This window comes from Fusarium sambucinum, chromosome I, assembly GCF_050947815.1.
Source record: "Fusarium sambucinum isolate potato_lamoka chromosome I, whole genome shotgun sequence".
In the NCBI taxonomy this organism is placed as follows: domain Eukaryota; kingdom Fungi; phylum Ascomycota; class Sordariomycetes; order Hypocreales; family Nectriaceae; genus Fusarium; species Fusarium sambucinum.
Genome location: NC_139294.1, coordinates 4,313,283 through 4,335,982, shown reverse-complemented (window position 1 = coordinate 4,335,982; position 22,700 = coordinate 4,313,283). Strand labels below are relative to the sequence as shown.

Sequence of the window (22,700 nt, the reverse complement as noted above, 5' to 3'; positions counted from 1 at the left end):
GAGCTAGACGGCCACATTGGCCTCCGATACAACAGAATCCCAAGTTTCGTTTTTATGCCATCAGACGTTGGCCCAAAACACAGAGAGCGAGAAGCAATTGATTTAATGTGAAGCAAAGATTGCAGATGAATTTGTTGATATCATGCGTAAGCCAAATCTATGTACAGCTAGTTGGTCTTCCACTTCCAAAATACCATCATATTTCTTCATGTAGCAACTCGCCTAGAGTCTTGCTCTCTTCCATAATTTCTCGAGCCTCGCGGGCATTCACATTCATGTCCTCCATTATCAGCTGTACGGCAAGTTCGGCAACCAAGACGGATTGAATGAAAGCTGCCGAACCACGCCCGGCAATGACACGATCTTTTGTAGCATTATCTTTCAATGACTCGCCAAACTCCTCTACGAGGTAGTCGCACATGACTTTGCAACCTCGTGAACCATAATAGCCTGGGTTCAAGTCTCCTTCTTTCTTGAGGGACCTGGCCTGTCCTGTCTGGATCTTTTCAGCAAGCATATTGCGGTAATGGGACTCTTTGCCCTCAACAATTTTGGCCAAGTATTGTTGATGGTCTTCGAGCCGTTTCTCAAACCGGTCCCAGTCGATGTGAGGATAGCCTCTTTCGCGCCATGTATCCATAGCCGTTTCCTTCTTGTGCTTTGCACAGAACCTTGTCTGCATTCGCACATTCAATCTCTTGCCTTTAGAGTAGTCCTTGAGAGACTGCTCCGAAACAGCATCGCCACACCATGGACATTTAGCCATTCTTTCCTCAAGGCTTTTCTCATCTTCAGGTGGTATCTCATTGGATTCTGTGTCGCTGAGTTGATCCAGATCCGATAAGATGGGCGATGAGACACTATCGGCATTGCCCCCTTCCAAATCGAAATCCGAATCAATGTCAACCGGATTGATGAATGTCGCAGGTTTATACTCAGGTGTAGGAGACCGCTCCTTCTTTTTTGGTTTTTTATTTTTGAACATCTCAGGCACTCGGAAGACGCCCCTTTCACGGGAACTTGACTCTTGTGAAGCGCTAGTAGGACCTCCTTTCTTGTCCTGGCTAGAACAAGCATTTTCACGGCTTGGTGAAATCATGGTCGATCCGACTTGCTTCTTAGGAGACCCTAGGTCATCCACAGGTACAGTCAATTTTCGCTTTTTTGATTCTAGCTTTGGGGGAGTAAGGGATCCTCTTGGAACAAGCTTGAACGTCGTTTTATCCTTGTTTGGGGGACTATTAAGAAGGTCGTCATTCCCACCTTGTTCTGTCAGGGTCTTACGTTCTTTTCCATTCCCTTTGCCTGTCAATAAGTTAACGCGAGGACAAGAATATGATAACGCGACAAACCTTTCTTTGTCTGTGAATCTTGTGAGCCACGGGATGCTTGCGATCCTCTTGAAGCCTGTGACCCCTTGCTGGATTTGAAAAACCCATATTTCAATTTAGAATTCGAAGACTTGGTAAATCCTCGCGTATCCTTGAAGTGATTTGCTGGGTCGTCTCTAGACTCGGAAGCCACCCTCCGTCGTTTGGAGCTTGAAGAGGATGTTTCTTCGGTATCCTCGACCGTCGATTGCTCACTCGCTCGCTTTTTTGTCATTCGTCCTGTCTTCTCTTGAGATTTGCCAGCACTCGAAGTAGGGAAGTTCGTGCGTTTAATGTTCCCTCGATTTGATCTTTCTGGCCCAGAATCATCTGAGTCAGAAATTGTATGATTCTTAGGACGGCTTGATCTCAGCTTCAAATCTGCGACTGGTGGCGTTTCTTCCTTGTCCTCTCCCTCATCCTCGTCCCCGGAGGACACTGGGGGGGCAGTGAAATCTTCAGGCTCCTGCTGGAGCTTTTGCTTTTGCTTTTTATTGACATTGGCATTGAAAGTGCTGAGAAGCGTCGCGGGTTTTGAGTGTTTACTCATCCCTACTATCCTAGGATTCATGGTTTGTTGTAAGTTTTCCCTTCCTTATCTCGTGATGCGAAAACAAGATAGATCGATGGGGATGCTATGTTCCTAGTTTTGAGTCGCAATCTGTTCGTAAAGGGAGGCGTCAAAATAGCTCCATGCAAGGGAATTTTTATAGATAAGAAACAGAAGTAGTAAAAGAAGATGATTGATGAAGCGATCATCAGAACAATGTCCTCATCAGTGTTTGATTGTTGATCTCATATGCTGTTTGGTGAGAAAGGCTCACTTGCATGGAAGCAAGGGTTGTAGCGAGTTTACGCGTAGGTAAGGGGGCAGGCAGGCGCACCTCCATGCTTTCCATGACAAACGCGCTACTGCCAAAATTGACCCCGCCCTGTAGCAGCCCATCTCTAGGTTATCACTGGAACAGAAAGTTTAGCGCCCACAGGGGCAAACGTCCAACATTAGCGCTGCAGGTAGCCGGGCATTCATGGTCAGTGCTTCAGTGCTCGGAAGCCGAAAAGGGATACCTACCAACCACTGGAGTTGTTATTGTCTAAATCAAGTCGCTTTCCAACCTTGAGCGTTACGACGAACTTCGGAGCTTTGGGTTAGCTTTGGAAAACAGTCCGTTTGCTCGCGAATTCGAAAAATAATACCTTTTAGCAGCAGTAACGATGGCCCTCAACCGGAAGTACGCAGCTTTGCCAGATCTGGTGAGTTTGCTGCGGCTACAACAAAGCCAAACATCCAATGCTAACTATCTATCTAGGATTCCGCTCCAGACATTTACGAAACTCCTGATCTCACAGATGATAACTCAACGGTTCCCGTAAGCTTCATCCGAATTGGATACGACAAAACTTTACTTATTCAGCCTACAGACGACCGCTCCTCGAACCCACTCGGACGATGAGTTCTACGATGTAGAGGACGAGACACCTGGCATCTCTAGGTCTCGTTTGCGAATAGACGAAGCTCGCTCTCGTTTTCTTCCTACGAACGTCGATGCGAACGGAGTGGACTTCTCAGACCGAGTTGATGGGAAACGCAAATCGTACAAGGCATCCAGTCGTAGACAGCGCATACTGCATGACGGGACTCAGGAGCTTGGCGACCTCTCGGACGATGACGATGACGAAAGCTTGGAACGACGTATTGCTCGCTTGAAGCGAGAAGTAGAAGAAGCCAAGAATGAATATGCGAGGCGAAAGGCCGAATCTCAGGCGCAGGAAGACACCAACGACACAGCTGGCGATGATAGGTTGACTTCCCTTAGCCAAGTGTTGGACGAGATCTCTAAGCCTACGGGCCGTCCAACCTCAGTCCGAATGCCAAAACCGATCACACCCTCAAGTCCGGAAGAGAAAACCGAAATGGCATCAGGAGATGATGCAACTTACACGGTGACATACGCACCAACATATGAACAAAGCCATGCTTTGGCCAAGGCTGCTGATTTTGACCGCCGATTGTTGATGTTGGAGAAAGGCTTGGGAATCAACGCTTCATTGATGCCAGAGGCTGATGCCAATGGTCTTCCTCGTGCTATTCTACCGACTTTGGATTCTATGAACAAGCAAATCTCAACTCTATCAGAGGCTTCTACCGCAAACTTGGATGCCATCAGCCGGCGAGTACGGACGCTGGCGCAAGAACAAGACAAACTCAATGACTCTAGGGAAAAAGCAAAATCTCTGAGAGAAGAGCTCGGCCGCAACGGCTCTGCGGCGCAAACCGAAGAGTCTGAACAAGAAGCAAAGATCAATGCTCTCTACGGAATTCTTCCTACGATTGAGAATCTTACCCCTATACTCCCGCCTCTCTTGGACCGGTTGCGATCACTCAGGGCTATTCATGCAGACGCTGCGACTGCGAGTGACACATTGACCCGCATCGAGAAACAGCAGGCAGAGATGGCCGCAGAATTGAAGCAATGGAATGAAGGTCTTGTGAAGATCGAGACTGCTATAAAGGAAGGAAACGTTTCCATCGAGAATAATAAGCAGGTCATGGAGGAATGGGTCAAGGACCTTGAGGAGAGAATGGAGGATTTATGATTGATGATGCGTTGGTCAGATACCCTAGCAAATAAACCGAGTCGTTATGAAATTTTGTCATTCTAGCATGATGTATAAAGCCCTCCTTAACACATATTCGACACAGACTGTGAGTTTATGGAGCATCAAGTCCACTTACTTCTGTTTGGAGTTTAGGTTCTGTTTGAACTCATGATGAGCCATGACGCCACGATGCACTGCCACATGGCTGAGTCATACGGCTCACATAATAGTCCGACGCCGAGCCCAACCATATGCGCTTTCGGCTGCTATAGTGGGTCAAGGGCTTTGGCACGAAAACCCTGACGTTCTCACAAAAAAGTTGTCCCAAACAAGCGTCAATCTACAGCTCACGCCCGCGACCACCGCCCAATCCACCAATTTCCCTACAGTACGACGATACTCCCGATCCAACGCGCATTTTCCCATCCAGCTTACCATCCTTCAGGTCGCAACAATGGACGCCTCCAAGCAGCCCGTCAAGCTCGTCAAGGTCACCCGAGTCCTCGGCCGAACCGGTGCGTTTTTACACTCCCCACGAATTTTGATATGGACGGAGCGAAATATCAAAAATTTCGCCATCGAGCGACAGAGTGATTGAATAAATTTCTGACTCGGTTGGATAGGTTCCCGTGGTGGTGTCACCCAGGTCCGCGTTGAATTCATGGACGACCAGACCCGATCCATCATCCGAAACGTCAAGGGCCCAGGTACGATTAATTCTCGAAGAAACCCCTCGTTATGGAGCCCCATAGGAGGGGTCGAAAGTAGGAATAACTAAGAATTGCGAATGCTGACTTGTGACCGATACAGTCCGTGAGGACGACATCCTTTGCCTCCTCGAGTCCGAGCGTGAGGCCCGACGACTACGATAAATGTGCATCTGGGGAGCATGGGGTTCTTGGAAGACGGTCAACGACGGATGGTCTATGCATGCTGAGGCGTGCGCGCCTTGTATTGGGACATTGACCTGGAGCTGCACATTACCCTTTTGGCACTCCAGTTTCATTTGTTAGAGGAGTCACGGACGGGTCTGGGATAACGAAAAATTCCAGAACAGTTCTTCTTCTGCATGCAGCATTGGAATCCGACGAAAAGTGAAATTCATTCTTGTTTCTCTCGCGCACGGCTTCCTCTTTCTCCTCATCAAACGCACGCCTCGCGCCCTCTCGAAGCTCAGATAAGGAAATGGATTGGGGGGAGGATATGCAGTCAACACGTGCTACGATAATTCAATGACCTCGGTTTTGATATTGACCTAGCAACAGGAGAATTCATGCCTCTTTTAATGACAGATTGTTCTCCATAACTAACCTCGCTTCGCATCGTGAGTTCCTGGTCACGTGCAGTTTTTGAACCTCAAACTGGGCGGGGCGGCCAGAGGAAATCTTCACTTCTTCAACCTTCCAACATCTCACAAGATTCTCCAAAGCTTCAACACCTCTATTGGTAAGTCAATACTACTATTTGCTTTACACATACCCATTGGGAATGATGCTTTTTAGCATGTATTACCTGAAACATACATTGATGTACCTTTTTATCACCAAGATCTCTGACCCAAAATCCTCGCTCACACTTGTTGTCGCACCTTTTCTTCAGGCCAGCTGGCTAACATACAAAAAAGAATCTGCTAGGTCTATCACTCGTAATGTCAGTACCCAAGCCTCCGGCCGGACATTTCAACGTCCTTTTCTTTGCCAGTGCGAGTTCCTTCACTGGCAAAGACCATGAAGCTCTGCCAGCCACTATGACGCTCAGCAAGCTCTTCGCCGAGCTCGAGAGCAGATATCCTGGCATCAAGGCAAAAATCCTTGATTCGTGCCTTGTTACTGTCAACCTCGATTATGTAGATTTGCCCAGTGAGGAGGGGGCAGGAGACACGATGATCCGCGAAGCAGACGAAGTGGCAATCATCCCTCCCGTCAGCTCTGGTTAACGGATATCGAGTGCTAGTGGAAAATTTTGCTTAGTGTTCCAATCGTGACTTTTGTACCTCGTAGCCGCATTGTAAAGGTCTTCTCCTAGGGATCTCCGTTATCCGGTCGATCTTCTGGTAGTAACGGTTCACGCTCTCCATGTTGTGTCAATGCCCCGTTCCAGTGATGGTTCGGTAACCTCCACCAGCCAGGATTCTTCTTGTGATAATGCCGGAACCAGCGAGCGGCTAACGCAAGTAAGACCATGAGCAGAACGAAGGTCAAAGTTGATGCGATTGTAATAATGGCTGTGAGGCTCGTTATTGATGAAACTTGACACCCTAGAGGCCGTGACCGAAGCTCCCATCGCTCGGCCCAGTGCGGACAGACATGCTCATCATATGCTGGGGCGAGCAATGGAATCCTGCTCATATTGGGCACACAGGACCATGTCTGTTATTTGATTAGATTGAGTATGTTACATTTAGACTCTCTTATAAAGCATTGGGAGACGTACAAAGGGACACCAGCTGCATTGCGAGGTCGCCAGGCAACCTTTGCAAGTTTGATGTTTCCAGCATCGCTGGAAATGTTGATCATAGTTTCCGTGTAAAGTAAAGTTGGCTCGGAATGTCTGGATGTCACTGTGGGAAAGCCACGAAGAGTCCGTCATTGCTTATCAGAATGAGAATTATTATGGGATATTTCAATATGAATACAATGGTGGTTCAAGTTGATAGACGGATTGGCCGTCATCGTATCGGAGACCAGAATGAAGCTGAGCGGGGAACACCATTCATCATACATCGACCCCCTGCAACCACACACCTTGAAACAATACCTTATACAAAACTCGTTTTTGGCTATCATGACATTTGAAGCTCTCCTATTCATACAAATCCCAGAATTCTATCATTCGAGCGACAATTCAGTAATGCATGTAATGCATCCAAGTAAACAAATAGTGGCCCAGTTAATCATATATCACCATGTATTTATTGTATGCTGTATCCATCAGAGCATGGCTGGTCCTCGTGCCTGTCGAGACCTCCTTACTCGCCGCTTCACCTCTCTAATTTCTGCTTTCCTTCTTTTGGCTCTTCTCTCTTTTACATCTCGAGCCGGATCATTGCCCAGACTCTCAAGTGGCATGAGGTCAGATAAGAACCGCCGGATGTGCAGACCAGTCTTCTCGCGTATGAAGGCATCGATTTGCTCATTGCAAGCTGCTGAAGCTGCGATATGTAACCCTCTTAGTACATCTCGGTCTAGGATTTCCCCTTGGTCATATTCTCGAGTTTTCGTTTGAAGGCTTCGAATCGATGACGTTCTTTTTGGGACGTTCGGCCGGCCAATCTTGTGTCCGGAAAACCCCCTTGAACAAACGGTGACGTGATTAGGTGAAATAGAAGAACCGTAATGATTGTCCTCTTTATCTTGTGGCGTATTTCCCTTGCCTTTGTCGCGGGGAGCCTTCTCTGGCGTGAATGGCAAGGTATCAGCCTCAGTAGACAGCCTGCAATCTTCTCCCATGGAGTTTGTTGTCGATCCAGGTTGAGGTAGCTCTGGTAAAGGTTTTTCGTATCGGTTGGCCGACTGTACACGTTGAGGGACAACTATGTCGGCGCTCAGGCTATGGGAGCGTCTCAGACTGTTGTGTGCTAAAACGGGTTGGTTAAGGCCTTTTGACGTTCTGACTGATCTGGCGCCTGGGCTCTGGCCCTGGCTGACTTTTGTTAAACGTGATACGTGTGTACGAGTGCCGCTTTCTACACGAGATCGACGATTATTCAAGGATGGAACAGCGCCATGCGGGGCAGTTGATCTTTTCGACATGCTTGAGCGACCAGCAGGCGTCTTTGGGCTTGAAAAGAAGGCTGCTGTGGTTTGTGTATGTTTCCCTCTGCTTTGAGCATACTGCGAATAAGATTTTTCTGTCTGTTTCTTGTGACCCCCCCGCTGACACGACTTTCCTTTCTCCGGGGATACCGTGTTAGGCCACTCGGGAAAAGAATGCATATGGGTTCTGGGAACTTTTGATGTAGGCCCAGTCAGCAACTTCTTCTCGGGGGGGTTAGAGTACAGTGGCCTTGGTTTCTGTGCAAGTTGAAGGCAATTCTAGCCACTACAATGGCACAAATTCCCAGACTGGCATGAATTGCAGTGAGTCCTAGGTGCTTGGTCTGCAGCTGTAGTTCTCTTTCGTGAGAGCTCGTCATTATCGACCAACGCATATCGCCATTCGTCCATGTCCTCAGCAGCGGGAAAAGGAATCTCTGTACTCGAGCTTGGACATCGGGTGGCACTATCCACTTGGCCAAAATGCGGTTGCTTGGAGAGTAATTTTAAGTCCGGGGTTGTCGTAGCTCGATACTTAAGAAAACCAGGGTAGAATTGCTGGTTTGATTGATCCTTTGAAGTAATAGCTAGCCCAGCAGCCTTGAATTCGGAACGGAAGGGGAGAAGCGCAGCTATCGTCCGGAGACTTGCACCAGACCTAGGCGGTGTTGGGGTTAAGACTGGCAGCTTCCCTTTGGCGCCTGACTGCTCAGCGTACTGCTGAAGCTCTTGGGTGAAATGATTGAGTGCTTCTCTTTGACTTGTAGTCCTTGACTCATTTTCAAGGCTATCTGATATTGGCGGTGCCACTTCCTTCTGGTTGTGCTTTGCCCGTGAGGATTCATCCTTGATCGTTAGCAAGTGTAGTTGTTGTGCGATATTTTTCGAAATAGCTTCTACAAGTTCATTGTTCAGGCTGGGGTCGTTTTTTGTTATGGAAGTACCCGCAACGACATCTGCGTCAGAGATTCGTGATGGTGTCACATATCTATGCGTCTCTGTCGTTTTGGGATGGCCTCTGAGGGATGAGGACGAGACTCTTCTTGGGGGTGTTAAAACATCCATCTCAGACATGTGCAGTGAACTAACAGGGTTGTGTCTGTTCTTCGTGATCATCGGACTGGCCTCCGAAGTATGGCCAGGGCTGGAAAATATTCCAGGTCTAGACTGTATATCTTTACCCAACCGGGCTTGGTTGTCGGTCACTGGATCGCCTGTTGAAGTTCTCTCAGTGGCTCCAGGTGGCTCAATGGCGTTCTCGGGTGATCCATCAGACGAGCGTGAATACGATGTGATATGAACCGGGGAAGAAAATCGCTGTCGGTCCTGGCGTTGACTTGTGGATGTTCGATGGCGTACGCGTACATGCCGTCGTGGTAGAAAGATGATTCGCCCGCGACGTCCTGAGTTATCACTGATAGAGTGAGATGGACGTGTTTTGGTAAAGGGGGGAGGATTAGAAGAAGCAAGTTTAGACGATGATGTGGCCATTCTGCGATATACAAGTTATGCGGTTCCCAAATAGCTTGAGTGATATGAAGAAGTAGAAAAGTTGATTATGGAGTCATAATACAATGGAATGGAATGGAATGGAATGATGAAGATGAAGATGAGAGAGTTTGCTGAATCCGCGAGATTCCGAGAACTTGCTTTGCGAAAGGTCCCTTCCTTTGGGAGATGTTGCAGACATAATTCCTGTCAAGTTGGAAGAACTGTAGAAGGAAAGAGATGATGTCGTTTATTTGATGTCCTTGATACCGGGTGATCCGTAGACTTCCAGTTGGCGTCGCCCCTTCCGCAAGAGGAACTCGATGGCAGCAAAATCTCTTTTGTCTATGCTCAAGTTTCGAGCAAACTCATTTCTATACTAACATTAGAAAGGACTAATATACTTTTGGAGCAACGAACCTCGCAAAGTTCTCAAAGTGTGGTCGAGTAGCCTTGACAATTTCAGTGTCAGTCACCAACAACAAAAGTGAACAACCTCGGCATTCATTCATACCTGTGGCTTCTTTCGCGTCTCTCTGAGACAATTGCGGTAGAGGGCAAGAACCTCTTTTTGAAGTCCCGATAGGCGAGCCATTATGACTTGACGGGATCAAGGTAGTAAAAGTGAGTGAGTAATTGAAGGTTGAAGAATTGAAGTGAGTGTTGATGTAATTGATCAAGTTCAGTAGAATAGAAAAATATGGGCCTCGGGGCCTCTATTCATGTTGTGGGGACAAGTCACCTCGACAGCGTTCAACAACACTCCCATCCAAAACCACAAAAATGTAGAGAGCGTTACATTGTAGATAATTTACTATAACATTTATTTCTTAGTCTATCATCTTTACAACGCGGTTCCAACAATATAGTGCCCATCTCCAGAGCCATCCGACTCTGGCACGAATATACTGTCAGCATCGCCTTCAACCTCCTCATACTCCCACTCACTGAGGAGCTTCTCCCTCTCCAATACAACAGCTTCGAGCCATTTGTTCTCGGCTGCCATACGCCTCACTATCTCTCTCTCCTTCTCCTTGCAAGAATCGTTCAGTCTGTGCTTGGTGCTGTACATGAGCTCTTCTCTATAGCAACTGTTATCTCGAAGTTTGAGCTCCAAGTCCTTGAGCTGCTCAGCCTTCCACTTCTGCCAGCCATACTGTTTCTGATCCATGCGCTTTCTCAAATCAAGCATCGCATTTTCTATCTCTTGATCCCCGTCTTTTCTGTCCCTCCAATACGCTTTGAGTCGCTCATAGTAGGCTTGTTCGAGATCATTCTCTTGAGCTGCTCGAATTTGGAAATCTTTGTTCAAAGCGTCTTCCTTCTCGGCCATCTTCTTCAAGATAGTGGTCTTTAACTCTGATCGTTCTGATTCGTGCTTCTTTTCCAAGGATTCTTTCGCTGATTCAATGCTTATGACCATATTCTCGCCCTCCTTTTCCTGGTCGACTTCGAGCAATACTTGCTGCAGCTCATGTAATTGGTCGAGTAGAATCCGTAACTCTTGATACTTGGTTTCAATATCCCTGCGACGAATACTTTCCTGTCGAACCCTCTCCTCGAGCTCGCGCTGTCGGCGTTCTTCTTCTAACCGTTCCTGTTCCTGACGTAACAGTTCAGCCTTAAGAGCTTCTTCACGCTCAAACTCTTCTATCTGCAGGAGAGCCTGTCGTATCTCCTCAGCTTCCGCTAGTTCGTTGGCTCGTCTTTCTTCTCGTCGAGCGGCAGCTCCGTCTTTGACTGCTTGAAGGTGCTCCATTGTGCATTCGCAAGTGCGCCAGCGCCTCTCACAGACGTAACAGAACTGGTTCCCGCATCGACAAGTCATATGCTGACAGGCCTCTCGATGCTCAACCAAAGCATGGCATTTTGAACACCTTTTCCACCCTTCGTCTTCGGCTAGTTGATTCGTAAGGTCCATATCAACATCTTGAGGGCACTCTTCGTCCCCATGAGCCGGCCCTCGGCACAATGTACACGTTAGGTGAGATCGATCGCAAATACCTCTACGCCTGCTTTGGTCGATTCGTTTGGGCTTTATCCAGAGACTGCAGTTAGGTTCGCTGCAATAGACTCGTTCGCTGACTGGGAGTTCCCACTCCTTGGACCGGTCCTCAAACGTTTTCTTCAAGTTTGACGGAATGAATCGAAGGACAGTTTTGACGGGGATCTCATTCAAACAACATTTAGGCGGCCACTGCTGCTCATTCTGGCATGCAGCGGAAACCAGACGGACAAAGCAATCGCGGCAATAACTATGGCAATGCACTTTTATGACATCCTTGGGGTGAAAGTCATCAAGACACGACACACATTCACTGCTACTCGTTAGTAAGGGAAAGCAATGGTAAAAGGCAAGACCTACACTTCCTCGACGGTATCGGCCTTGGTCAAACGACTGAGGCTCTCCTTGCCAGTTTCGGCCTCCCCGGCTTCTTCTTGTAGAGCCCTTAAGACCGCGCCTGTCGCACTACTTTCACCCTTGTCGTTACTACGCTGGAAAAACCGCCGAAGTGCAACAAGACGCTTCTTGTTTGCCTTGGCCTCGGCCTTTGTAGTAGCGACGCTAGGGCCAAAGGTTGTCATGAGTATAACAGGTTTGATCTTGGGGACATCTCTTCCTGTGTCATCCTGGGCAGGTTTCTCAACGGGAATGATGATGGGCAGATACGGCTCTTTGTTCTTGCCTTTTTCGTTCTCTTGAAGGTGTCGTTGAGCCTCGGCTTCTTTTCTCTGACGATCCTCTTCGATATTCCTTGCTTTGACGTTCTCAACTGATGACTGCAGTATATCGAGGAGAACCTGGGACGTTATGTTGGGTGTCTTTCGCAATGCACCAGGCGGATCGTATGTGCGCCAGTCAAAGTCAACATCGTCAAGGGTTGGCAAGTTGTTAGTGGACCAGGTAGTTCGCGGTTCCCTATCATTCCAAGTAGACTCTGGGTTGTCAAGAACTTCGAGAGGGTTCTCGTAAAAGTCAATGTAATCCTCGGGTCCGAAAGCGCCAGGCATGAGGGGCTGATCTCGGCTCAAGCCAGTCATGCCTCTCGCTATATGTTCCGAGACGACGTTTCCTCTCTTGAGTGACCAATAAGTGAAGCGGGCAGTTTATCGCTAACAAGGAAACAGAATAAAGACAAAGATTTGAACGACTCGGTTATATATACGATAAGGCGCTCTGGTACATAACAAACAAGACGGATGGAAGAGTGTCTCAGCCCCGTCAGGTATGGCAGCTCGTTGGTTAAAGCCTGAAGGTGCAATGAGTCGACAGACCAATCCTCCTTTGACTGGTTGAGGCGGACTACCTATGTAAGAGGCATATGGGAACCAACATGGGTGTAGTATCCCCAGATTTGAGTGCAAGCTTGCTGACTCTGGGAAATGATATGACCAAGCTGCCGCATTTACTAGCTCAACTAGGCATTCTCCAAAAGCTAAGTCAGCCCTGGAGGCGATGCTAAAGCGAAGCTATCGCGCCCTGGAATGCCTTGGGATAGTGCATGGTCTTGTTGAATACTTGTGGCCGACCAATAAAACGTCCTATGCTGTAGCACGCACACATATCCCAGTCACTTATGGAGTGTTGCTGCAAAGGTGGGCGAAGTGGCACCGGTACAGGTACAGATTGCTAGTAAAGTGTCCATTAGGAACAGGACCGAGGTTCAGCTGAAGCTTCTAGCGTGTCCTCGGGAGTGCGCGTGGTCCAAAAGGGATCATTGTAGCCTAAGAAGGATGAAGCAACATGAATAGAGTAACAAGGGGAATAATCATATTGCATTGGGTATGCGACCTACCAAGACTATGAATATCGATATTATCTAAGTAGCTGGGCGTTGAACCAATCCACCCACCGGTACATCCAATTAAGAAATGGATTGTAAGCCCAAATAACCTAACAACTTAACTTGGTGATATAGAAAAATAGACGTACATCCTTCGCTGATGAGTCAAACATTCCGTATTGTGGGAAAACCGTACAGGCTCCATGTTCTCCTAGGTACCTAGGTTAGTAGATCCTGACTCGATAGATCGAGACGTATTTGATGGAAAACATGTATTCTGTTTCGTTTTGTTCTAAGACAATCTGATCACGTGCTCGCGACTTGCACAAAAAACCTCTTTCCTAGGCAAATCTACCTAACCAAGCTATTCGATTGATTGTTGGACCCAAAAGTTGTTTACAGTTCATAAACCATAAATCTGATTTATCGAAACTTGTCTTGCAATATGTCCATCGGCGAAAAGGGTGAGTCGGCACAGTAAGTTCATCTTGTACAGAGTCCAGGGTATGCCCTTTTCTAACATAACGAATTAGTCCACTCAAGATCTTTGATGTCACTAGGAAGCAAGATCGTTTCTTATATGCTCTCGCGCCCATGGTCCGGTATGGAAAGGTTTGTCAAGGCTTGTCATACCGAAAGCACAAATTTCTGATTTATGACAGCTTGCCTTTCGACAAACGGTTCACAAATATGGAGTTGATCTTTGCTGGTCCCCCATGATTCTCGCAAAGGAGTTCAACCGTAGCGGTTTTGCTAGAGACAGTGGTGAGTGAATCCACAAACAAGTTCAAGTAGAATCTAACGTATACACATAGACTGGACCTTCTCTACTCAACCCAACCAACCGCCCACTATTGTGCAGTTCGGTGCAAATGTACCCCTGGAACTCGCTCGTGCATCAGCACTCGTTGCTCCTTCTAGCCAGGGCGTTGATCTCAACTGTGGATGTCCCCAATCTTGGGCCTGTGCTGAGACGTTGGGCGCTGCTTTGATGAATCACCGTGAGCTGGTTCGGGATATGGTCGTCGAGACCAGACGACGCCTGGTAAGTGACGGATGGGGTGTCGGCCTTGAGAAGGATATCGACAACCCAAAAGGTCGAAGTGTAAGCGTGAAAATCAGGATTCACAACGACCTCAGGTACGATTTCCCTCCACTCGAAACAAATTCGTCACTAACTTCCCAAGACAAACTATGGATTTTATAGATACTGTCATAGGGCATCCCCAGAATCGCCACATTGACTGGCTCACGATTCACCCACGAACAAGATCGACACCATCAACCTCCCCAATTAGGGCCGAGGCTCTCAAAATTTTAACAGAGAAATACTCAAAGACACTCCCTATTCTCCTCTCAGGAGACGTCTTCGACCTGTCGACCCTCCCCTTCCAGCCCACCATTACCACCAACAATGATGCCCCCCTTCCATCTATCGACAAACTGGTTCTCAACGACACAGACTCTGCTATCAACATGCCACGTCCCAGCAACACTCATCTTTCAGGCTTCATGTCTGCCCGTGGCCTTCTTGCTAATCCCGCCATCTGCGCCGGCTACTCGGCTTGCCCCTGGGAAGCTGTCGAGACATTCATGTGCAAAGTGGCGCGGGCTCCTGTGCCTTTCAAGCTGGTCCAGCATCACATCATGGAGATGACAGCGCCTGGAATGGGACCCGACAAGACCTCGCTTCTGGAAAAGAAGGAGCGTGCCGAGATTATGAAGTTGACCAATACTTGCGAGATTGTCGACTTTCTCGACGAAAAGATCGAGGAGAAGACTGGGAGAGTTGGTGGCATGAGACGGGACCTGTGATTGTGTCCCGGTTACATCTTACAACAAGCACGGGCTATGGAACGACAAGAGCATGGTATCTCATTCAATGCATTCATAACTATAAAATCCATTCTCTGATATCCTTGCTACAGAGTTCCCCACGATCCGTCTCTTACACCAACGCTCAAAGGCCACTCAGCACGCTCTGAATCCCTGTCGTTCCCGAGTCATCACGCCTCTGTACAAATGCTCTGAAATCCGCTCTGGACAACTTGCCCCTTACGCCTGTGGCCGCCAGTGTTCGTGTCTTTTCTCGGAGCGCTTCGGGTCCGACAATAAATAGTGAGCCAATCTCGGTGAGCATTTCGACGGCAGAGCCAACCTCTTTGGTCATAGGCCACTCCCGCATGGTGGATACATACTTTGCGATATCCTGCGTCACCATAAGACCGCCGGTTGCATTGACCTGGAACTTCTTGAAGTGCTCAAAGAGGAGCTTGAGAAGCACCAGTGCTAGCTCGGTGAAGAACTTCTCAGAGTTTTGTCCGTCAATGGCTTCCCGAGCGAGACGGTGGACGCGGGCCAGGAATGTGCAGATACTCAAACACGTCTGTGTCTGAAGTGAGTCAAGATCGACCTCTTTCGGCCTGAAATCCTGCTTCTTTTGGCCAGCAAGCGACTTGGTCACCCAATTGGACACAACGTCAATGGTGCCCTTCATGACGTTGTTTGTCTTCTTTTCAATGTTACTAATGGCTACCCTTTTCTGCGCCTCCATACTCCGCCTAACTGTTGTGTTTGATTCCGCAAGACGTATGAGGACGACTGTGATGAATCGATCCATGAGGCTTGTAATTGTGACGGCTGGATGAATTGTTGGCAAGTACGATAGGTCAGGTTCGGTTTTTGTGTTTTCTTGCACAGAAATCTGATCAATGGCAGCGTCAAGGGTTGTCTCGATATAAACCTGACCCAGACTTGTCAGGAGTAGGTTGAGGAGGGTGTTCACATCCTTGGGAGTATCAGTCTGGGAGCCGAGCTCAAGTGTACGCTGAACGCTCTCAGCCAACCACTTGAGCATGCGCTTGGCATTTGCTACGCTCAAAGCACCGTCTTCTTCTGAAACCTCGATTTCGTTCTTGTTGTCCTTGTCCTTGTCTTGGACGCCGGCAACGCGCAACATCATGCGCTTCTGTGTAGGTGTGAGTTCTGAAGAATCAAGACGCTCGATGTAGGCGTCCTTTGCTGACGCGATTAGCTGCGTACCCTGCTGGGCTAGCGATGCCATAAATCCAGTAGGCGCCTTCTTCTTCCTCGAATGGTATATGCTGTACTTGAACAGCAGAGAGCTGTACATTTCTTCCAAACTCTTTCTTTCTCGGTCAATGTACGAGTTGCCGATCATGTATGGTACAAAAAGCTCTTCCATTTGCTGGTCGAGGGTGTGGGCTATTGAAGCTGAGCAAGGCTCTGGGTTTTCCGTCAACCCATGGGATTTCAAGTCTTCGACTAGTGTTCCGAGATATGTTCTTGACGAGTGCAGAGCTCTGAGGAAAGCCAGTGATGAGATTTTGAGAGTTTCATCCAATACCATTTCGAGCCTCTGTTGGATTGACTGCTGAAATATTCGTTGAATGAACTTGATGAGCACTGTTTCGTAGTATGGGAATATGAGCTTGATCTGGTTGGACTCATCCTGCATGACAATCTTGATCTCGTCGAGCAGGTTTTGCAAGCTTGGCTCTACCGTCGGTGGCTCTGAGTCGGGATCCGCCAACTGTTCCCAAGTGTCGCTATCCACTTGAACCTCATCAGCGAGGAGTTGGTCGCGGTCCAAGAAGAATGCATGCTGGTTGACAAAGGTCGCAATCACACTGGCACCCCCATTGAAGTCGTAGAGAACCTTTGCACATTCCATCATGTCGCCGTAGTTGCCCTTCTTGTTGCTGTTTTCAAATTGCTGTAGAAGATCCTGTTCGAGTGTTTCGCAGAACTTTTCCAATACCTCTCTGGTGTTATGTAGTCTCACGTTGCCCACAATGCCATTTGTGATCCCGCCATTTCTCTGGCCGTTTGTCTGTCCCCATGATGTCGGGTCCAGCCGTTGACTTATGCGCATGAGTTGACGAACGATCATGGCGCATCGCACCTTGTGTTCAGAACCGGCCTGACGCTGGACGTCTTGTAACATTGACAGCTTACCCGTTTCGCTGACTTCTGTCCAACATTGGATTAGGAATATGGCGTCGTTAGCTCGCCTTCGCTTCTTGTCCAAATCCTCGAGCTTCTCTCCGATCTGCAGCGCCACGTTGCCGTGTGCGTGGGACTTGATGCCGATTCCGTTCTTGTATGAATGTTCCTGGTTGAGAGAGAGGTCTAGCTGTTCGAACGCCCGCATAGATTCGTCGAGCTTCTCTCCTAGTGTTTCGAGAGTCGAATCGTGAGCTACCTCTGCGCGGCGCACATGCGACATGAGCTCCGATTCCTTCTCCTGGAGCTCTGCTCCCAGGGAACCGAGCTGATCGAGGGCATCTAAGACTTTGAGTCAGCATGATTGGCTCTATATCGACTTCCCAAAGAGTGTCCGCCGTACTCTCAAATGTTCGAATCAGGGGTTTGGGATCGAAGGGCGCTTGCGCATTGCCAGATCGGCGGTTCGAGGGTACGGCGCTCTCGGCGAGACTGTCGACAAAGTCACGCACTATAAAGTCCTTGTTTGAGAAGTCGTCGAGGGTAAAGTTCGGTCCTCTTGGGAAGAGACTCGTCTGGCCAGAAGCAGCGCGCTCCATGTTGTTGATGCTGATGAGGGTAGAGGCGCTACATGTGGAGAGGGATCATCGACGGTCGATACGAATGGAGGGAGGAGATACGTAGTTCAGATTCGAGGCGAGGCGAGGCGAGGCGAAGCTGCAACGTAGACTATTTGCCAAGTCACGTCGATCTAGTCTGTGTGTCGCTCATGGAGAAACCATAATATTGTAACAACGGGCAGGCAGGTTGGTTAAAGTTAGGTAGGTAGGTTGGGATACCTTACCTCAACCGTGGATATGTATTGGCTGCCCACCCACTGCTATTACAGCTTCTGAGGCTCACCTACAGCGCCCAGCCCCGCTATCAGCTGCTGAGTTTCAGTGGAAGAGCTGAGCCACAAGCACGTACGTGAGGTCACCCAACTAATTCAAAAGCCAAGAGCTTTGGTGGAGAAGCGACGTAACTCGAACCGCACCGCCACAACTTTTCCCTGGAGATAAGGTAGACACGTCTGCCCACGTTCCCTGTTCATGCTCCATCAACTTATAAGACTGCCCATCCCCGATTCTTGCGCGACCTCAATTCCTGATTCCGAGTGTTTGTTTAAGCTAAAACTTCGTCGCATACACCTAGACAAGCCGAATATCCATTTGCAACTTCAGAAAGCTTGTTAGACAGCCTCGAGGCTGCACATTTACTACCATGCCCGTCATGACAACTCGTGATCGTCAGGCCTACAGGGCCGACGAATCTAGGGACCACAAACTCTTGCCCGAGAAAGAGAGGGAAAGGATGCTTGAAGTATGATAACGATGCGCGCAAGACTGTACCATACAATCAGTGAACTCTGACAATTCGTAGTCCTATCTTCCCAAGCCCAACGATCCTCCATCGACTATCAACTCGAACTCTCGACCTCAGCGAAGATCGCGCTTGGGACTCCGTCGCTTCCTCCTCAACCAGGTTCATATACTCATCTTTGCCGTTATGCACGGAATCTTCTCTCTATACATCAAGTTGCGTCAAACGTGGAACGTCGTGGGCTATCAGGTCTCGTCTGTTGTCAAATACCACCATGGCACGCCGCAATACATCAAGAAGGATTTGCTGGGTCTGTCAAAGAAGCCCAAGCATCTGAGCGTCATCCTCAAGCTCGAGGAGAACCATCGCACAAAAGCCGACGTCGAACGGCTCCTTGATGAAGTAGCCGAGATTGCGACATGGTGCGCCTGTGCCGAAATTCCAATGCTCTCTGTTTACGAAAAGACAGGTACGTTTTTGGCATGTGATTTCCTTCTATTCATGCTAACATACGACAGGGATCCTCAAGAAGCACATGCCTCGAGTCTGTGATACTGTTAACCAAAAATTCGCTTTCTACTTTGGCTCTGAGCATCCTGGTCTTACTGTCACATCACCCCACAAGGATGACTTCTCGTCACCCTTTGGCGAGAATACCAAGGAGCATCTGCGCCTACACCTTATTTCCGAGCAAGATGGCCGTGACTCTATGGTTGATCTCACCCGTACCCTGGCCGAGATGTCTCAGAGGGGCAAGCTTTCTCCTCGTGACATCTCCACGGAGCTGATTGATGCTGAGCTTTCAGAAGGTATCATGGCCGAGCCTGATCTATTGCTCACTTTTGGTCCTTATCTCGAGCTTTCAGGATATCCTCCTTGGCAGATTAGGTTGACCGAGATCTTCTGCCTGCAGGACAACGAGAGGGTCGGATACGAGGTCTTCCTCAAGGCCCTACAACACTATGGCAGGGCTCAGATGCGTCATGGTAAATAACTGCTTCGCATCTCCATTTTTTTGTGGTCAATTTCTTTTTGTATCTAGAATAATTATATCCCATCACACGATTTCCAGACCAACATCTCTCTGGCCTCCCTATTCCATCGATACACTGGTCCTGCCCCAACATTGTAGTTGTAGTAATTCTCTGTTCCCCCTTTAACCATTGCTCTTCTAAACGTTATGTTGATCCTTCCACCATCTTCTTGATTCTTTCCTGTTCGTTTCGGTATAGAGTGTAGCCAATTCGACTGCGTTCTGCCTCTCATCAGAACCATGTCGCCGCTTCCCAGTGGCAATTTCAGCGGCTTCGCGTTCACGACAGGAGAGTCCGCAGCATTTGGAGGGGGCGGCTTGTGCTTCATGAGAAAGTCGCGTCGTGCCCCGAGTGAGAAGGAAGCAATTGCCGGATCTCGACCTAGGAACTGCTCATCGTCGCTATGAAAGCTAATGCTGTCGGACCCAGAGGCATAGTAGTTTACGAGACAGAAGTTGTACTCGCATCCTGTGGCCAATTCTGTCCGACGACGAAGCTCTTCAAGGCAATTAGGAATAGGTCTAGGAGGGTACTTGACGTATCTCTTGTCCAAAGCTCTGGATCCAGTGTTCGTGTCTACTGGGAGGCCTTTGTCGTCGAACTTGGACGTCTCATCGAGACCGAACACAGTCGTCCATCTGTTGTATGTGTAAGCTGTAAATTTCCAAAAGTCGTATTGTTGTTACCTTGGGGTTCTTATTTGAGTCTCTATCCCGCCACGTTTGATCTTGTACTCGACTCTGTAGAAGGGGAGTTCTGCACGGAGAAACTCGAAGAGCCTTCTGGATACAGAGGTTGGTACGAAGGGTTCAAAATATAAAAGATCTAGATTAGGCTGGTCATTAATTTCCCTACCAGGCTGATCTGGTAAAGTGGTCAGCTCCTTGCTAAGAGATGCTGGCAAGTCCTTGATAGGATAAGGATAGAACTGATGCTTTGAATACGTAGACTGGAATCATTGTTAAGATAATGGATTTGTAATTGGTATCGAATTTCTCACTTCCTCTGCAATCAAATCACTGGCAGCTAATGCACCGAATTCTGTTTTGGGCTTCTTCACTGTAGGGCTGAAGAAGGCATCAAGGGTGCGTTTCTTGGACATGGCGGCAGCGTGTGTAGATCAGGATTTTGGGATAGTTTTGAGCCAAAAGACTATCAAGAAAGAAACTGAGCGATATTTTCTGAGCTGCTATGTATAAAACATCAATTATCTACTGTGAATATGTATCTCGAAAGTCGTGACATCACCTTGAAAACCCCAGCCTTGCGTCTAAGTGAAAGCTGTGGCGCTCATGTGTGGCTGTGCACAAGAAGCTTTCCAAATTCTGCAGAGTGGAAAGCCCTAACTTAACCAAACAAGCTCAAATCAGCCTCACTTTAGGGACCCTTGTTTGACTCATGTCAGTCAAGTCGGTACAGATACATTTTCGCCAAAATCTTAACGATATCTGAGAGGAGCAAGGCTTCACGATGGATGTTAGTCCCCCAACCCCTGCCACTATAAATCTATAGAAATATGATCAAGAAGCATCAAGGAAATAATAACAAACTAATGAGTCTTTGAAAATATTCAGAAAAACTCTCAACTTCGAGAAATGAACCTATTCCGAGCACCAGCCGCTCGTGCGGCAAAGACTCTTGATAGGACACTATTCGCAAAGACACTCAACTCTGCAGCGGCATCTATCAAAGAGAACAAGCTTCTTTCCAAGTATCGCAAAGAGCTTGAAAAGACAAATGAGGTTCTCTTCATGGAGAGGTTCAACCCAATCCTGCCCGACCCTGACCCTTCACTTGCTTCAGAGGGCAAGAAGTGTATAGTCTTGGCTCCTCAGATCAAGTCTACATGTGAGTAGCGTCCGGTTTGTAGAAACAAAAGTGAGAGAAACTAACAAATGAGACGATAGCTCCAGAGACATGGAGTCACATCCTGCGAGAAGCAGCCCAAGTTGGCGATATCAAGGTGGTTCCTTATGATGTTGAGATTGGTTATGAGTTCTGGTCATACTGTAAGTCAGAAACTCTGTGATATAACGTACGAGTGACTAACAAGGCCAAGTTGATGTTATGAAGTCGATTCTCCCAGAGGAACTCCATGAGGAGATCCCAAGTGGCTTCAACACAGTAGGACACGTCGGTATGTTTTTGAGCTCTTGTTAAACTGACAGTGCCCATACTAACAAGGCAGCACATCTCAACATTCGTGACCAGTACCTGCCTTACAAGAACATTATTGCCCAAGTCCTTTTGGACAAGAACCCCCACATCAAGACCGTTATCAACAAGATCGATAATGTCGGTTCAGAGAACGAGTTCAGGACCTTTGCCTACGAAGTTCTCGGAGGTCCTGATGACCTGAATGTTGAAGTCAGCGAGGCTGGCTGCGTTTTCAAGTTTGATTACTCCAAGGTATACTGGAACAGCAAGCTCGACACTGAGCACAAGAGAATCGCAGGCTTGTTCAAGCCAGGAGAGGTTGTAGCAGATGTCATGGCTGGCATTGGGCCTTTCGCTGTCCCAGCTGGTAAGAAGGGCGTCTTTGTCTGGGCCAACGACAAGAACCCAGAGAGTTATCGCTACCTTGAAGACGCGGTCCGTAGGAACAAGGTGAGCCGAGCCATCTTTTCTCGTTTCATCATGATCCGATACTAACTTTTCATCGCAGGTCTCGGAGTTTGTCAAGCCTTTCAATCACGATGGCCACGACTTTATCCGAACATCTGCAGACCTCGTTCTCGAAGCATCTAAGCGCGGTGACTGTGCAATTGTTAAACCCCCCAGACCATCAAGAAAGTCCACAGCGCCGCCTCCGGAACCCGTCCGAGTGCCTGTGCCACCAACCATCTCACACTTTGTCATGAACCTTCCGGCATCCGCAATCGAGTTTACTCATAATTACCGTGGCTTATACCACGGGCATGAGGAGCTCTTTGAGCCTCACACCGATGCCAAACTACCAATGATCCATGTACACTGTTTCTCGGTCAAGGCTGATGACGAGACACCGCTAAACGATATTTGCGAGCGCATCCGCAAGGAGATTGGTATTTTACTCAAACCGGGAGATCCCGAGAATGAAGGCGAAGTCCTCATCTACGACGTGCGAGACGTTGCGCCAGCAAAGAGAATGTTCTGCGCTTCGTTCCGCCTACCGCGCGAAGTTGCCTTTGCCAGTAGGGCTTAGGCGAGTCTGACGATGCCGATGTCTTCGGCATATGTCAAACCCCGGGATGGAACGGACAACCGGACGGGCGGCCGGAGGGCTATAGCCTATTCTCTTAGGTGCACTACTATGCTGTGCTGTAACGTATCCGTACTGCAGTATGATATTAATTGACC

The 22,700-nt window shown here is 48.3% G+C and overlaps 13 protein-coding genes across 13 annotated transcripts; 6 read left to right on the top strand and 7 right to left on the bottom strand.

Annotated features, from left to right (window-relative positions):
• Window positions 1-196: 196 nt before the first annotated feature.
• Window positions 197-1,941, bottom strand: FSST1_004127 (RTC4-like domain-containing protein; the record flags this gene model as incomplete). Its single annotated transcript, XM_083230273.1, has 2 exons — window positions 197-1,305; window positions 1,353-1,941. The coding sequence occupies 2 exons, from the start codon at window positions 1,939-1,941 to the stop codon at window positions 197-199; spliced, it is 1,698 nt and encodes a 565-aa protein (XP_083087557.1).
• A 644-nt stretch (window positions 1,942-2,585) lies between these two features.
• Window positions 2,586-3,968, top strand: FSST1_004126 (Dynamitin-domain-containing protein; the record flags this gene model as incomplete). The annotated part of the gene is made up of 3 exons (XM_083230272.1): window positions 2,586-2,624; window positions 2,681-2,740; window positions 2,793-3,968. 3 exons carry the CDS (start codon window positions 2,586-2,588, stop codon window positions 3,966-3,968), a joined length of 1,275 nt encoding a protein of 424 aa, XP_083087556.1.
• Window positions 3,969-4,149: 181 nt separating this feature from the next.
• On the top strand, window positions 4,150-4,843 carry FSST1_004125 (eS28 family ribosomal protein; the record flags this gene model as incomplete). Its single annotated transcript, XM_083230271.1, has 3 exons — window positions 4,150-4,486; window positions 4,595-4,678; window positions 4,782-4,843. The coding sequence occupies 3 exons, from the start codon at window positions 4,150-4,152 to the stop codon at window positions 4,841-4,843; spliced, it is 483 nt and encodes a 160-aa protein (XP_083087555.1).
• Window positions 4,844-5,619: 776 nt separating this feature from the next.
• On the top strand, window positions 5,620-5,907 carry FSST1_004124 (40S ribosomal eS28 domain-containing protein; the record flags this gene model as incomplete). The annotated part of the gene is made up of 1 exon (XM_083230270.1): window positions 5,620-5,907. One exon carries the CDS (start codon window positions 5,620-5,622, stop codon window positions 5,905-5,907), a length of 288 nt encoding a protein of 95 aa, XP_083087554.1.
• Window positions 5,908-6,901: 994 nt separating this feature from the next.
• Window positions 6,902-7,723, bottom strand: FSST1_004123 (uncharacterized protein; the record flags this gene model as incomplete). Its single annotated transcript, XM_083230269.1, has 1 exon — window positions 6,902-7,723. One exon carries the CDS (start codon window positions 7,721-7,723, stop codon window positions 6,902-6,904), a length of 822 nt encoding a protein of 273 aa, XP_083087553.1.
• A 282-nt stretch (window positions 7,724-8,005) lies between these two features.
• FSST1_004122 (uncharacterized protein) lies at window positions 8,006-9,217 on the bottom strand (the record flags this gene model as incomplete). Its single annotated transcript, XM_083230268.1, has 1 exon — window positions 8,006-9,217. The coding sequence occupies one exon, from the start codon at window positions 9,215-9,217 to the stop codon at window positions 8,006-8,008; it is 1,212 nt and encodes a 403-aa protein (XP_083087552.1).
• A 247-nt stretch (window positions 9,218-9,464) lies between these two features.
• Window positions 9,465-9,809, bottom strand: FSST1_004121 (succinate dehydrogenase assembly factor 1; the record flags this gene model as incomplete). The annotated part of the gene is made up of 3 exons (XM_083230267.1): window positions 9,465-9,588; window positions 9,635-9,666; window positions 9,729-9,809. The coding sequence occupies 3 exons, from the start codon at window positions 9,807-9,809 to the stop codon at window positions 9,465-9,467; spliced, it is 237 nt and encodes a 78-aa protein (XP_083087551.1).
• A 249-nt stretch (window positions 9,810-10,058) lies between these two features.
• On the bottom strand, window positions 10,059-12,226 carry FSST1_004120 (BRcat and Rcat domain-containing protein; the record flags this gene model as incomplete). Its single annotated transcript, XM_083230265.1, has 2 exons — window positions 10,059-11,532; window positions 11,580-12,226. 2 exons carry the CDS (start codon window positions 12,224-12,226, stop codon window positions 10,059-10,061), a joined length of 2,121 nt encoding a protein of 706 aa, XP_083087550.1.
• A 1,218-nt stretch (window positions 12,227-13,444) lies between these two features.
• FSST1_004119 (tRNA dihydrouridine synthase) lies at window positions 13,445-14,814 on the top strand (the record flags this gene model as incomplete). The annotated part of the gene is made up of 5 exons (XM_083230264.1): window positions 13,445-13,476; window positions 13,533-13,611; window positions 13,662-13,764; window positions 13,815-14,139; window positions 14,187-14,814. The coding sequence occupies 5 exons, from the start codon at window positions 13,445-13,447 to the stop codon at window positions 14,812-14,814; spliced, it is 1,167 nt and encodes a 388-aa protein (XP_083087549.1).
• Window positions 14,815-14,959: 145 nt separating this feature from the next.
• On the bottom strand, window positions 14,960-17,564 carry FSST1_004118 (exocyst subunit SEC10; the record flags this gene model as incomplete). The annotated part of the gene is made up of 2 exons (XM_083230263.1): window positions 14,960-17,307; window positions 17,369-17,564. The coding sequence occupies 2 exons, from the start codon at window positions 17,562-17,564 to the stop codon at window positions 14,960-14,962; spliced, it is 2,544 nt and encodes an 847-aa protein (XP_083087548.1).
• Window positions 17,565-18,228: 664 nt separating this feature from the next.
• Window positions 18,229-19,321, top strand: FSST1_004117 (ditrans,polycis-polyprenyl diphosphate synthase; the record flags this gene model as incomplete). The annotated part of the gene is made up of 3 exons (XM_083230262.1): window positions 18,229-18,327; window positions 18,388-18,796; window positions 18,846-19,321. 3 exons carry the CDS (start codon window positions 18,229-18,231, stop codon window positions 19,319-19,321), a joined length of 984 nt encoding a protein of 327 aa, XP_083087547.1.
• Window positions 19,322-19,374: 53 nt separating this feature from the next.
• Window positions 19,375-20,463, bottom strand: FSST1_004116 (alpha-ketoglutarate-dependent dioxygenase AlkB family protein; the record flags this gene model as incomplete). The annotated part of the gene is made up of 3 exons (XM_083230261.1): window positions 19,375-19,999; window positions 20,048-20,310; window positions 20,362-20,463. 3 exons carry the CDS (start codon window positions 20,461-20,463, stop codon window positions 19,375-19,377), a joined length of 990 nt encoding a protein of 329 aa, XP_083087546.1.
• Window positions 20,464-20,956: 493 nt separating this feature from the next.
• On the top strand, window positions 20,957-22,545 carry FSST1_004115 (tRNA (guanine) methyltransferase; the record flags this gene model as incomplete). The annotated part of the gene is made up of 5 exons (XM_083230260.1): window positions 20,957-21,209; window positions 21,269-21,370; window positions 21,421-21,498; window positions 21,550-21,968; window positions 22,027-22,545. 5 exons carry the CDS (start codon window positions 20,957-20,959, stop codon window positions 22,543-22,545), a joined length of 1,371 nt encoding a protein of 456 aa, XP_083087545.1.
• Window positions 22,546-22,700: the final 155 nt, after the last annotated feature.